The sequence below is a fragment of the Aptenodytes forsteri genome, unplaced genomic scaffold, assembly GCF_000699145.1.
Source record: "Aptenodytes forsteri isolate BGI_AS27 unplaced genomic scaffold, ASM69914v1 Scaffold188, whole genome shotgun sequence".
In the NCBI taxonomy this organism is placed as follows: Eukaryota; Metazoa; Chordata; class Aves; order Sphenisciformes; family Spheniscidae; genus Aptenodytes; species Aptenodytes forsteri.
In genome coordinates this window covers 19,026-33,421 of record NW_008794371.1, presented here as the reverse complement: position 1 = coordinate 33,421, position 14,396 = coordinate 19,026, and the positions used below count along the sequence as shown (strand labels likewise).

The 14,396-nt window shown below is 61.2% G+C and overlaps 1 protein-coding gene across 1 annotated transcript in view; it reads left to right on the top strand.

The window, feature by feature from the left end:
* Positions 1-4,584: 4,584 nt before the first annotated feature.
* SRRM3 (serine/arginine repetitive matrix 3) overlaps positions 4,585-14,396 on the top strand; it is a 19,475-nt gene continuing 9,663 nt past the window's right edge. Inside the window, 7 exon segments of the mRNA XM_019474018.1 lie at positions 4,585-4,808; positions 8,008-8,109; positions 11,928-12,062; positions 12,219-12,299; positions 12,707-12,736; positions 13,154-13,222; positions 13,540-13,575. Coding sequence (XP_019329563.1) covers positions 4,585-4,808; positions 8,008-8,109; positions 11,928-12,062; positions 12,219-12,299; positions 12,707-12,736; positions 13,154-13,222; positions 13,540-13,575 — 677 coding nt within the window.

The following is a 14,396-nucleotide window of genomic DNA, read 5'->3' as shown; positions in this document are numbered from 1 at the left end:
ATCCGCATTATGGCGTGGCAGGGCCCTGCGGCGGCGGCCAGCAGGAGTGACAGACAGCTGCCTCCAACACAGCCCCACGCCCCGGGGTGCTGTGGGCACGGCCAGGGAGCCGAGCGGCACCCGCGGGGGAATTTGAGCAGAGTCAGCTGGGAAGGTTTGTTTCTGGGCTGGAAAATAAAAGGGCAAAAGCAGTTTGGTGAAATAACACTTTTTTTGCTCATTTTCCTTATTTTCTCCTTTCCCTTCGGGCTGGAGCTCCTGAACGCCTGGGCTTCCCTTCAAAGGCGGGACCGCCCCGGGGCTGGGACACGGGGACGGCCGTGTCCCGGGGTCACCCCACCAGGCGCCCAGGGGTCCCAGCCCGCAGGGAGGGAGCTCGGTTCAAAGCTTGGCTGGAAACCAGCGGTCCCAAAGCCCGGCAGGATGGCGAGGCTGGCCCTTGCACCCCAAGCTGGCAGGGCCTGTCCTGGCTGTGTGTCGGGGGCACGGCGCGGTGTGTCCGTCCTTCTGTCTGTCCTGGCCTCCATCGGCCTGGCAACACCGGTGCCCGGGTCCTCCGCACCTTGGGTGCGATTCAGCACGGCTGGGAAGGGAGGGGGAGACCCGGTGTGCCGGGCTGGTGCCTGTGCTTGGGGCAAAGCGCAGGATGGGGCCGGGGATGGAGGGTGGGGGTGGAGGTAAAGGATGGAGATTGGGAAGGGGGATGAGGAGGAGGATGAGGATGGAGAATAGGGATGAGGATGGAGGTGGATGGTGGAGATGGAGGATGGAGGATGGAGGATGGGAATGAGGATGGGGATGAGGATGGGAATGAGGAGGAGGATGGAGATGGAGGATGGGGATGAGGATGGAGAATAGGGATGAGGATGGGGATGGAGGCTGGAGATGGAGGATGGGGATACGTATGAAGGATGGATATGGAGGATGGAGATGAGAATGAAGATGGGGATGGAGGATGAGGATGAAGGATGGGGATGGGGCAGCTCTGAACATTTCCAAAAGCTCTAATCCAGGCAGCAGAAAGCACCTGCGAGCTGAAAAACTGGTTTGACCTCCCCAAGCCCCACGGTGGCATGTGAAGCGCCAGTGGGGGAGATCGGGATCCCAAAACGCGTGGGCGAATGGCTCGGCAAAATGGGAAGAGACGGGTTTGCTCAGGAGTTTCCCCAGCAGGAGAGGGACCCCTCGTGCCCCGGTGCCGGGGAGTTTGAGCCCTCCTGGGTGGCACTACGGGGATTAGGGTGGTGGGGACGGATGCCAGCGGCTGGCCCTGGCCTCATCCCGCAGCCTTTAGGAGTCCGTGGGGACACGGCGCAGCGCTCACCCCACGATGCCTCCTCTCCCTCTCGGTGAGGCGGCCGGGCAGCGGGCTGCCAGTGCTTGATGATTTGTGCGTAATTACTGCAGATTAATGAAATATTTAACCATCGTCTTTATTATCGGGGGTAGCGCTGAGCCAGGCAGGAAGCCGCTGCCGTTTGGGCAGGGCCATGCTGCCTTCACTGACGGGTTTGGTGCCGGGTTTGGTGCCGGCGCGAGCTGGCAGAGCCGGGCGGTCCCCGTGTGGTGGCCAATGGATGGAGGCTGTGGTGGTGACGGCCACCCAATGTCCCTGAGCTGTCCCTTGCAGGTGCAGGGCTGCCCCTGTGCAGGGTGCCACCGGGGGTCTCCTTTGGGGACAGGGAGGGCACAGACCCAGCCTGGGGGATGTGAGCTCCTTCTGCCCCGGTGCCTTGTCCCCGTTGTCACCAGAGATGTAGAACTGGCTTCATTTTCCACCCGGGGCTTGTGCCTGTGGCCCGGTTTTGCTGTTGATAGCCTAGAGGGGGTTGCAGGTGTTTTTTCTCTTCCTTTGTTTTCCTGCCCGTGCCGTGGCTGAGGCAGCATGGCTGGTATCAGCTCTCACGGTGGATATTGCTCACGGCTGAGGGGACACCGGGATGCAGTGCAGTGTCCGTCCCCGGGCCGGCTCCACCTGCCCGGCCCCGGGTGCAAGGGGGATATCTCCAACTGCATCCTTTTTATGGAGACAGGGAGCGTTTCCCGGTGGGATCTGCATGCCTCCCCCACCGTGCAGCCCTTACCCACAGGTACCCATCCAGCTGCCGGTTTACCTCGCGTGCTCCTCCATCTACCTGCCCGGCTGTATATCCCACGCGCTCTCAAGGTTTCACAACAATGAATTTACCCACTGCCGGGCTCAGGAGAAAATTAATTCCCGCTGGGGAAAAGCAAGCAGAGGCTGCTGTGGAAAGCATCCTCTCCTTCCCCCTCTCCTTCCCTGAGCCCCTTGGTGGGTGAAGATTTCCCAGTGGGGAGCTTCCCCCATTCCCAAATTTCCTTCCCGGTTTTTGGCTTCATGCCCTGATGGGAGAAAGAGGAAGAGGAGCCCCCAAGCCAGGTTTTTCTGCAGCATCTCTCCCGTCTCTGGCCCGGGGCCACCCTGGGATGTGGAGGGGGCTGGGGTCAGGGGTCCCCCCGGGGCAGGGAGGGCTGAGCGGGGCCGCTCCTTGCTGCGGGGTGTCATGGGGCTCAAAATGTGGGTGCTGCCCTGCCTGCTGCAGGCAAGGGGGGACCGAGGGACCCTCCGGTTGCTCTAACAGGGCCGAGCTTCCAGGGGGTGCAGAGCCCCGGCCAGATCCTGCTCCACTGGCAGCATCTCCCGCTGCCCACTCCTCTGTCCCTCTGTGGAAATAAAGGCTTCTGGCTCCTCTCTGCATGGTAATAATGGGGGAAAAAAAAAAGGAAAAAAAAAAAGCCTTGTAATTAAGCAGTCAGCTGCTGTCCTCCCTGGGCAGGCTCGTCAGGAGATAAATGAGTGCGTGGGGCAGCCAGTGGCAGCGGGAAAGCCGGGGATGTCCCTTGGAGATGCCGCGGGGTGGGAGATGCCTTCCCTCCAGGCTGGGACACCCGCCACCCCGGGGAGAGCTCTGAGGCTTTTTCTCTCCTCAAACAGCAGAGAAATGTCCTCGAAGCCTCTTGTGGGCGACCTGCGCTCCCGCTCTGGCTCTGCCCCACCTGGCACGGCCATGGAAAGCTCTGAACCACCTGGTGCCCCACTGGAATGGCACAGCGGGAGCGGCGAGCCCTCCCTGGGCTCGAAACGGTGCGGATCAGTCCGTGGTCCGTCTGTCGTGCCTTCACGCCCACGCTCGGCTGAGGGATCCCTCCTTCCCCGGGCCAGTGTTTGGCCCCGTCCTCCTTGGGCAGCATGTGTCGGACACCCCGGGCATCGCGGGCAGGGGTTGGCTGCTTCCCATGTAGGCAACAATGTGCAGGCAACACCTATCCTTGGAAAAGCCTCTCCGGCACGGTCCCTGGGATGGAAACACCCCAGAGAAGCAGCTGCTGACAAAAGCTGCGTCTCCGAACCCAAAGCCAGCTTGGAGAGCGAGGGTGCTCTGCCTTCGCTCCCGATCGTTTCTATTTGTGTAGGACTTTGCAGGGGAAGCATTTGTGGGAGCCCCTGGTAAAGCCCAGGCAGTGCCTCTGCAGCCTGGCTGCCATGGATAATTAAGACAGTGGATCTCCAGCCGGAGCATCCCGTGCTGGGGAGAGGGCCGGTGCTTTGGGCAGGGGAGCTGGGGCATCACAGGATGGGGAGACAGAGGAACAGGCAGTCAGCCGTGCGCCGATGGCCTGAGGTTGCTGAGACGGGGTTGTTGTCTGTCTGGTTGATCCAGGAGATTTGGGAGCATGTCCTCCCCCAGGCTCGGGGAGCATCAGCCGGAGCCTCGGCACGGTAGTGCCGCTCAGGAACGGTTGTCCTCTTCCATGGGGTTATTTTTGGAGCCAAGTGAGGACACGTTGACTGTGGTGGCTGAGGAAGGAGGCAGGGACATGTGAAGGTGAAAGAGCAGAGAGAAGGCAGGCGGGCAGCAGTTCGACGCTGCTGCTTGGATGGGGAAGCAGCCGGTGGGGAGCCTCACCTCCCCTCACAGCCGGTGCTGGGCCATTGCTGGGGGGTGCCAGGCCATTGCCGGAAGGCATCGGTGGGCATTTGCTGGCTGGCCTGAACATCGGGATCTCCCATGGCTGCGTCCCCGTGCAATGGGCTATCCAAATTATCCATCCCCTTGCTGTCTGGGGACAGTGCCCGGGGGTGTCCCCAGAGGGCTGTGAGGATGGATGCCTGTCCCTGCTGTGCACCCGTGCCAGCTGACAGCAGGCTCCGTGGGGCTCGGAGGGACCCCTGCCCGCCTGTCCCGCTGCTACCGTATGGCTCCAGGTGCCACAGACCCCCGCTTTGCCAGGCTTTCCCCGGTATGAGGCTGGCACAGAGCATCCTCCTCTTTCCCATGAGCCAGCCCTCACGGCATGGCGATGGAAATAGCCCCAGCCTTGCTTTGCAGGTGGAGAAACTGAGGCAAGGGGCAGGAAGGGAGCTGGCAGAAGACCCAGATCTCTCAGTCGCCGTCCCCATCAACCTGTGTGCCCGCACCTCTTTTGAGACAAACTTTGCCTTCAGGTCCTGGCGGGGTCCCCTCGCTGTCACGGGGTGAGAGGGAAGCCAGGGCAGGGACTGACCCCCAACTCTTTCTCTCTCTCCCAGGTGCTGCCGGCGGCGAAGCCGCCCACGCCGGCATGGCTCTCTACAACAATGGGGCCGACGTGCCTTCGCCCCAGGAAGCCTCCAACGGCTTCTCGCAGCCCGGCGCCTCGGGTACGTGGCACAAGGGCGAGGAGGAGGTGCGGCTGGTGGAACCCAGCCTGGTGAAGAAGGCTCACCGGGAAATCCTGGACCACGAACGCAAGCGGCGGGTGGAGCTGAAATGCATGGAGCTGCAGGAGATGATGGAGGAGCAGGGGTGAGTAGCAGGGGCTCGGGGCTGGGCTGGAGATGGACCCCGTGGCTTGGGATCCTTTTGACACACTTGTACCTTGTTCTTTCCCTTTTTCCTCCCTAAAAAAATACCTTAATGTGGCAAATGTCCCCAGTTGGAAGTAAATCCACTTTTGGGTGTATTGGACAGGTTTGGGGTGGACTGGTGGGTTGGTTTGTGAAGCTAAATGCCTCCAAGAAACGCAGACCTAAGGGTGCATCCACACACACGTTGGAGGCTTGCTCCGGCCCCTCCACTTGGAAATCTGAGCTCCCAGCTCGTCGTGCTGGGAAAGTGGAGGCAGGAAGGAGGCAGCCATTAGCACTGCCTGGCCTGTGCCCTGCGTGCCTGGGATGGGAGATGGTCCTTCTCTGTCTCTCGTGTTGGGGAGATGAAGGAGAGCTGGGGTTTAGTCCCAGGCAAGGCTGTTTTGGTGCTTCAGTTTGTCCTGCCTTCCTTCTCTCCCCCCAGTTTTGGGGTGAGAGGATCCCCCCCATCCTGCCGTGCCCCTGACTGTGCACCACGAGCTGCTCCGTAGCCTTTGCTCTGCCCTGGGGAAGCAAAGGGCTGGGGGAAAGCCTGAGGGGCCGGAGAGCATCCCTGCCTGGGTGGGCAGGAGGGGCTGGGGGGCCAGTGAGGACACCCCCATCCCCGCCGAACCCATGGCCGTGCTGCCGGCTGCCCCATAGCTCTGGCACCAGCCAAACAGCCTGATCCCCCTGACAGCTCGCTAAAACCTGATGGATGGAGCAAATTCTTCGGCACACATGGGTAGACGGGGACTGGTATCAGCTGGGGAGAAGGAAAATGGATTGAGGGAAGGCTTCGCCAAGGCTTTCATTAAGAGCGCAAGCGTGACCTAGAATTAAATTGTCTCACACAGACTGGAATAATGATTGTGCCTAATTTGTCGTTACGGAAATAAATAAGGCTGACCTGGCGCCTTGGGGAGCCCAGAGCCTCCTGTTGGGTTCCCGTGCCCTACTAGGGATCTTACTACTAGTAGTATTATTACTGCGATGGGTAATAGCAATATTGCAATCGGTATTGTTGTTATTGCTATAATTGCCTTTGCTATTATTAAGGCTATTAATAACGGTGATGACGGTGATACACCAAAATGATAATATAATTACAGTAATAATCTTGGTCAACCTGGTTAATCCTCCGCCTGCTCTTCCCCTCTGCACAGGGCTCTCCGGGGGGGTTGCACGGGAAGCGCTTTGCACCCCTGAGGTTTCTGCCTGGGTCAGGGGCCACATCCCGGCCACGGCCTCGGGGGAGTTATTGGCCAGGGCAGGGCCCCTGGGATGAACGGGTGTGAGAGCAGAGGAGGTTTTGCGGGGATTTAAGCAATCCCTTGTTTCCTTAAACACGGATGGCTCCTCCTGCCTGCGCTGTACCCGGCTGCTGCTTGCTCGGGGCTGCCTGTGCCGTTATTCCCTGCCTGCAGGCTGGATTTCTTGTCCAGAAAAGAAGCATCAGCAATTTTTCTTTCTTTCCCAAACCCATTCGATGTGTTAAATACAAACCCCAAATCCCTTCAACGGGGTTAAAAGCAGCGCCGGGGGGTGCAGGAGGGAAGGGGCTGGTGGGGTGCTCCTGCCTCCATCACAGGATCGCTGGGTGCAGGGGGGTTCCCCACCTTGGCCTTGCCCCCCGCAGATTTGCTAACGGCCCAGCCGTGGTGGCCCATCTGTCACCTCCTGTTTGGCCTCGCGTCCCCTCTCCAAGAGCATCAGCTGCATCCATAATACGCTGCAGCAAATGCTTGTCTTCTCGGGCGGACATCTTCCTGCTGCCGCTGGCTGGCTGATGCCCACGGGATGGCCGGGGCCGGCATCCTTGCGGGATGGCCACACTCTGCCCGGCTGGCTGCACCGGTATGGTGCAGAGCAGCATCTGGGGGTGCTGCCCTGTTTTTGTGGCCCCCCCCTCCCATGCCCAGGCAGGGTACAAGGCGAGGGGAAGCAGCCAGGGCTGCCTCCATGCCCGGTTAGCTGCCCTCCTTCTGCGCGGGAGTCCTGGACGGCTGGGGAATTAATGAGAGCCTTGTTAATATTAATTCCCCTTTTCTCGCTGCTCCTCTTCGTGGGCACCGCAGAGGATACGGGTGCTGCTGCATGCCCCTCAGCACCCAGGGGCACCCAAGGGCACACAGGGGCACCCACGGTCCTGCGCAGGGCATCGCCGTCCCCAGCACAGGCTCTGCGAGGTGCCAGCCTTGGGGACCGCGGGGCTCGGCCAGGCTGTGACATCCAGTTTTCTGCGCTTGTTAGCAGCAATGCTGATGGGATGTGACGGCGAGGATGGGCCGCAAGCAGCCCCTGTAGATGGTGCGGTTGAGGACAGGGACACACACGGAGCCCGTCCCCTTCCCTCCTGGAGCAGCAGGGTGGTGGTGACATAGGGCCCTTCTCCCTTTGCCCTGTCCCCGGGGACAACGGTGCCAAGAGCACCACAGGTCCCTCTACCGCATCCCTCCATTTAGATGTTTTTGGTTGAGGGGGATGCTCAGGTCCCCTTGTGCAGCCACGGGATGCGGCACAGGACCGCCCACCCAGGGCTGTCACCTGTCCCTCCCTGGGGACACCTCGGGGACGGCTGGAGCGCCGTGGTTTGCCGCGGCTGTTCTCAGATGCCAGGGACAAAGTGATTAGTGTCTCTCGTTAATAACCCTGCAGCGGCCTGAGTCAGCGTTAGGCGTTAGCGCAGAGCTGGCTTGGCTGCCGGGGCCCCGCTGCAGCATGGGGACGAGCGAGGGAGGCTCACGATGGGACAGAGGCGCCCGGCGCGAACCCCGGCCTTGACGGCTGCGATACTGGCACTGCCGAGGGGGTTCAGTGGAGATGTGCTCCAAAATCTGAGGCAGTGGGGGGGGGGAATGGCAACCTCCTGGTCATCCTCTTCTTGTACCCCTTCCTGATGTCCATTCCTCTGCCAAGCACTGCTGGGAGGGGCAGGTAGGAGAGAGGAGGGCATGGAGGGTGATGCATGGAGGGCAGGGGACCAAGCGGAGGGACCTGCTCTCCTCCAGGCCCTGATGACCATCACCATGCCACCTCTCCTTCTGTCCAGCCTCTCAGGCCACGTGTCACTCCCAAAGGTATGGAGGTCCTCAGCAGGTCCCTGGGGAGCCCACGCTCCAGCCACGGCATCCCTGACTGCGTCTTTGCCCATCCAGGTACTCCGAAGAGGAGATCCGGCAGAAAGTGGGGACCTTTCGGCAAATGCTGATGGAGAAGGAAGGCGTGCTCACCAGAGAGGACCAGCACGGGCGCCAAATGTAAGTGAGGCAGCTCCGAGCTGGCCCGTCTGTGCATCCCGTCTGTCCCTCATCCCAGAGAGGCACAGCTCAGATTGCCTCCGAGTATTGACGGATGGGTGGGCGGGTGGATGGATGGGTGGATTGATACAGAGAGGGTGTGTATATATAGGGATGGTTGGATAGATGGATGGACATAGAGAGGGTATATAGGGTTAGAGGGATGGATGGTTGTTTGGATCATTGGTTGTTTGGCTGGATGATTGGTTGATTGATGGTTAGTTGGTTGGTTGGTTGGATGATTGGTTGGTTGGTTGGTCGGTTGGTTGGTTGGAGACAGGGTTTGCCTCTCTGTAGCAGGATCCTACCTCTGGGGAGGTTAGAGGTTATCCTGCACTGGTCTTTTGGAGACCTCAGAGTGCTGTATAGAGAGGCCAGCGTTGCAATTCTTCTGCCACAGATGATAAAACTGAAGCACAGAAGGTCTCGATGCTTGGCTCACCCCACCAGGCAGTGGCAGAGACCAAGCTGCAGGTTTGCTGTGCCTCAACTCTGCCCACTCCTGCCTCTTTGGGTCACCTCTCCTGCTCTCACCGGGGCTGAAATTGCAGCTTCTGCTTCCAGCCAGGCAAGGGCACCGATCTCCAGTCCTCGCTCTTAACTCCATAGTGCAGAATAGTCCTTCTGTCTCCAGATGTGAAGCTGGGGTAACTCAGCTTGGCTGGAGATGGTTTGGGAGGTTGGCTGCTGTTCTGTAACCCTGGTGATATTTGTGTTAGCAATAACAACCGTTAATTATAGTAATAATAAGTTGTGTTGCAAGGGGCCCAGGCTGGATGAGCAGGGCTCGAGCTTGCTTTTCACCTGGGTAGACCCAGAGCTTGCGTCTCCATCAGGCTTCCAAGGAGCCCCATGGAAGAAGTTTCTCCAAGGAGCTCCTGCCCTGTGCCTCTGTCTCCTAATTGCTCCTCATGCTGCCTGGTCCCTGGGGGCTGCATCTGCCCCAGGGGGGCTTGGGGCTCAGGCTAGGTATCCAAAGCAGCCCAGCTCCTGCTGGGGACGTGCCACTCGCTCCTCCTGCCCCACACAGGACTGTCCCCAGCCTCGCGAGGGTCCGCCCTGGCTCGATGATGTGTGACGCTTAATGGCCCAGGCAGCGTGGCTGGCCCGGCGCGCACCATCCATCAGCCTGGAAACCAGGTCACTTGGGACAGGAATAGATGCTGCAGGTTCACTGAATATTAATGCTTCATTAGGGTCAGGAAATCAGGGCGAGGGGGGAGGCAGGGAAGCCGCAAGGCGGGGAGAGCCTTCCTCCCAGCGCTCTGCTGGCATGCCGGGCAGGGAGGGACACGGCTTGGCTGTGCCCAGCCCGGGATGGGGCACATGGCCCTGGGGCAGCCTGAAGCATCCAGGGTCCTCCTCCAGGCAGGAAAAACCAAGGCATGGGGAAATCCAACCTGTCCAGGTCCCCCGGGTGGCCGAGCATCAAGTCCTCCTGTTAACAAGTGGCCTTTGCCCATGGGGGCATGAGTCATCTCCAGGGCATCTTCCCGGGCAGGCTCATTAGGGCTGGTGCTGTAAGGAACACATAGGGAAGCCGAGGTTACCCAAGCAGCCCTAGCTGTCACCTTTGCAGGCTTGCTTTTGCAAAATGAAGGGTAATTATTAAAGATTAGCCCAGGGGCTATAAATAATAGTGCTGAGCTGGAAGGAGCAGTCTCAAAGCAAAGGATTGCTCAGAGGAGAGCAAAGCCAGAGGCGCTTGGAGGAGGCTGGTAGGAGCTGGGTCCAAAGGAGGTGGCTTTTCAAGCAGCGGGGACCTGAGCTGCCGAAGTCCCTGCCAGAGGATGTCCTGGGTGTAAAAGGTCTGCGCTGGTTGAAGAGGCTGGACAAGGGAGTTAAATAAACTTTAAATAAAGAGCCCCAGCCCTTGCGGTGGCTGGGAGAGTACTCAGAGAAACATCTCATGGGCTGGTCCTGCTCCAAGCACCTCTCTGGACTTTTACAGCTCAGTCTTTGGCTGCTGGGACTGTGAGTCTGAACCAGCTGCTCTTGTTTCAAAGCAGATGCGAAAGCTCAGCATCATCTGCAAAACTCCCCAGGGGAAACTGAGGCACTGAGCAGAGCCGTGACCACCTGAGTCCCTGCCTTGCTCTCTGCGCTCTTCCAGCTCCCATCTCTGTGCGTGCACAGCCTGGCGATACAGCCCGATCCCCAAGGAGTAACTGCTTGACGGACAGGCTGGTGGGATTGAAAACAAATGAGAGTATGTGTCGGGCGGGGAGGGATAATTGGGGCAGCACAAGCCCGTCTTGAGCCGCTGAGCACAGCTAATGGGTGAGATGCTGGCAGCCGGCTCTGGCGTGGAGCACTGCCTGCTCACAGAGCAGAGAGTCCAACAGGGAATTATCCCTACTCGCTCCTCTCTTTTCCTCTTTTTGTCCCCTTCCCATGGTTGGGTGGGTGGTTTAAAGGCTGTTCCTGCCCTTAGGGCATGGCCAAGGCCGGAGTCGCTTGGAGAGGACCCAGAAAGCCATGGCTGCGGTGCAGAAGGGAGCCCAAGAGCCGCTTGAGCGATCATCCGTGGTCAGGAGGAGGATGCCTCGCTTCTAGTTTTGGTCCAAACCATTTTTCATTGGGTTAAACAGCCCAGGGCCTGCCTGCGGCCAGGGATGTCAACACGTGCAGCTCTTGGATCTGCTGTCTGGGGCTGGGAGCATCCCTTCGCTTGGCCGGAGGCGCTGGCAGGGTTGCCAAGGGACCGGTGCCGTGGGGGCTGCGCTTCTCCACCGGCATCCCCGGCCGCACGCCTCCGGGCTGGGAAGGGTGGAGGAGCCCACATCGGGTTTTTGAGGGCAAATGTCCCTTGGGAAGCAGTGCCCAGGCCGGTGTGATGCCGGGCACCCTCCAGCCACGGCCCCACCTGTTACAGTTCCCTCCAGAGCATCTGGGTGGCCGCATCCCTCCCGGGGTGAGATGTCCTACATCCCCCAAGAACAAACGAGAGGATCCCAGGGGGGTTTGATGCTGCTGCTGGGGCTGATGGCAGAGGAGGACTGGGGAGGTGGGGGATGGCAGGGAGAGGCTGGGCAGGGGACTCCTGGGTCCAGCTGCCAGGCCTCTGCCAAGCCCTGCCCGCAGCCCCGGTAGTCAATGGCAACCTCCTGCCGGTTTCCATGGCAGTGGGAAAAATTAGTGCTGACGAAGTCACTCAGGAGGGAGAGGAGACTGCGGTGCCTTCAGGCCTGATGTCCCTCCACCCCATCTCGGCTGGCTCAGGGGGCACATCACCCATCACCTGCCTGAAGCTCCGGTGCTGAGCCGGTGGCATGCTGGGGCACTGGCCTCAAAGCCCGGATCATCCCGGGCAGCTCCTGCCAGCAGGTGGATAATCCCCCGAATCTGAGCCTCCTGCCAGCTCCTCTCGCTCTAATCTGGCCCTGCCACCTACCTGGGCTGACCTCAGCCCCCAGCTCAGCCCCGGCACTTGGACAGTGCCAAAAGGGGCTACAAATGATGCCAGGGCTGGACCCTGCGGGGATATAGTGGCCCGAGCCCCATGGTGTCCCTGTGCCAGCCTGGTGGGGATTTACTGCAGGGACAGGAGCCCCAAGAAGACCCCGAGAAGACCCCCACCATATGGTGACACCATGGGGGTTTGCTGCATGTGGACCTCAAGTGATGTGACCAAGGTCCCCTGGGGACACTGTGGCAGAGGGGATGTCCCCCAGCTCCTGCAGCCACACCGGGGCTACCCCAGGCTTCCCCCCCGCCGCTCCAGTGGGAAATGGGGAACGGGGAGCCCCGAATTAATCCTGCGCTTCCTCCTTCGACAGCGTGATAGAGAACCATCACGGGACAGACGGGGAGGAGTACGTGGTGGAGTACCCCGACTATGGTGAGGGCTGCCTGCTGCAGTGCGACTGCTCGGCCGAGTGCTACCGTGAGGACAGCGGCCACCACGAGTACAGGTCCAGCCGGAACCGCAGCAGGGATTTTGGGAAGCGGGTGTGCACAGGCAGGGATATCTCCCTGCCTGCCAGCTCCCCACTGGGGGACACAGAGGCCAGGAGAGCCCTGGGCGGCCATCCCTTCTCCCCCCGACCCTGTCTGCCTTCTCCTTGCAGGCTGAAAAGACGCTCGAGCAGCTCCACCTCTCCTCCGCCCAAGAAGAAAAAGAAAAAGAAATCGGGTCACCGCCGGAGCCGGTGAGTCCCTGGCTGTCCCTGCTCTGTCCCCTCTCCTGGGAGGCTCACCCCTTCCCCAGGATCCGGTGGGGCAAGTCTCCCCACTTTGGGGGGCAGCACACCCCCAAACATGCACCCTCAAGAGGTGCAATGCATCTGCACGCACCGGCGGTGCAACACACACACGCGTGTGCACACATGCACAGCGCCGTGGGACACCGCCAGCCCACCCAACTGCACACACTGGTGGGACCTCGCCCTGTCCGTGCTGGGAAGGAGCCGGCTGCTGCAGGGCACAGCACCAGGCAGGATTTGGCTCCTGAAGGGTCTAGCCCCGTCTACCCGCTGGTCCCCTCCCCGGTTAGTGCTGGCTGGCTGGGCAGACGCTGTCCCTAATGTCCCTTTCTTCTCTGCCTTCCCCACGGCAGCAAAAAGAGAAAACCTGGCTCGGAGCGCAGGTGAGTGCCCGTCGGTCTGGGTGGGCTGTGGGGTCCCTGCCAGGCATGCAAGGCCACCGGGCACGGGCTGGCCTTTGCCACCCACTGTCCCCCTCTGAAATCCCAGCAGGAGTTGGCCACTCCGTCTCCTGCTGGAGGCTGCGGAGCCCACGAGGTGGCAATGGGACACAGTAGGATTCGGGCACTCTGGCACCAAAGGCAGCCAGAGCCCTTCTGCCAAAAGGCTCTTTCTATCCCCCACCCCAAATCCCCCCAGGAAATAATTGCCATGCGATGTTCATGCAACCCGTGGGTGGCCCAGGGGAAGCAGGGTGCTGGGGGGCGGCAGGAGGGGGCTTCCCTGGGCCACAGGGATGAGGCTGGGAGGTCCCTCGCTCCCCCCTCAAGGGCACCCACTTTTTTTTCCACCCCCCCCAGCTGCGACAGCTCTTCACCCATCCGCAAGGAGAAGAAAAAGAAGACTGGAAAGAAACACAGACGCGACAGGTAGGATGGACACCACGTCGGGCTGGGGACGGTGGGGCTGCCTGGGGGCGGTGGGGCTGCTTGGGGACAGCAGGGCTGGTTGGCAGCTGCCCAGGCCCTTGGGCTGGGGCAGGATGGAGGCATGGACAGGGGTGGATGCTGATGGCTCTTCATGGGGCCATCACCTCCTCACAGCAGCTGTCACCTGCCCCATCCAGCAGCCCATCTCAGGGCCACCCCCTTGCCCTTGTCCCCATCCCCTGGGGTTGCCCGGCCTTTGGTCCCTGCTGGCCGGCTCAGCTTGTCTCCTTCATCTTCGCTTCCTCTTCATCCCTCAGGTCTGAGTCGGGGTCACGGAAGAAGAGAAGACACAGGTGAGAGTGATGGCTGCCGGGAGCCACCCCACTGCCATCAGCGCTGGCTGCCAGCTTCCCCTGTCGGGCACCCCCCATCCCCTGCCCTCCCGCTGTCCCCATCCCCTCTGCCCACAGGGACGGACCCCATACCACCGGGCAGGGGATGGACCTGTCGGGCATGGTGGGTGTGAGCATGGGCTGCCATCACCCACCATCTGTCCGTCTGTCCCTCGCCTGGTGAGCGTCCCCCTCACCCCACAGATGGGCACTGCTGGGCGTCCCCCACCCTTGGAGGTGGCATGGGGCCACTCTGGGTGCCTGCAGGGTCCCGCACAGCCCCAAATGTCCCCTGGGGGAGAAGGGGGGACACTGGGCAGCCATGGCCAGGGTGAGTCCTGGCTGTGCCCTGCTCTGCGGATGCCCTCTGCCGGCACCGCTGTTTTAGGGTGAAAGAAATAAAAAACAGGCAAAGGGTGCCCAGGCGGGCAGAGGGGCTCAGAGGGGGCTGACGCAGGGCGAGGTGAGTGGAGGGGTGACAACGGGCCCAAGCCCTGTGGATGCTGAGCAGAGCTGGGGGGCTCAGAGGGGGCTGACGCAGGGCGAGGTGAGTGGAGGGGTGACAACGGGCCCAAGCCCTGTGGATGCTGAGCAGAGCTGGTCCCCCCCTTCCCCCTGCCACCCCCTCCTACCCGGCCTTGCTGACCGGCACGTGGCCCCCACGGTCTCCCCAAAGCCAGCCGGGACCCCCACCGCGGTTTGAAGCTCAATGGAGCCCAGCTCTGGGCAGGTCCTCCCCATCGCTCCTCCTGCAGCCTCGGTGGGTCCTGGGGGGGCGGGGG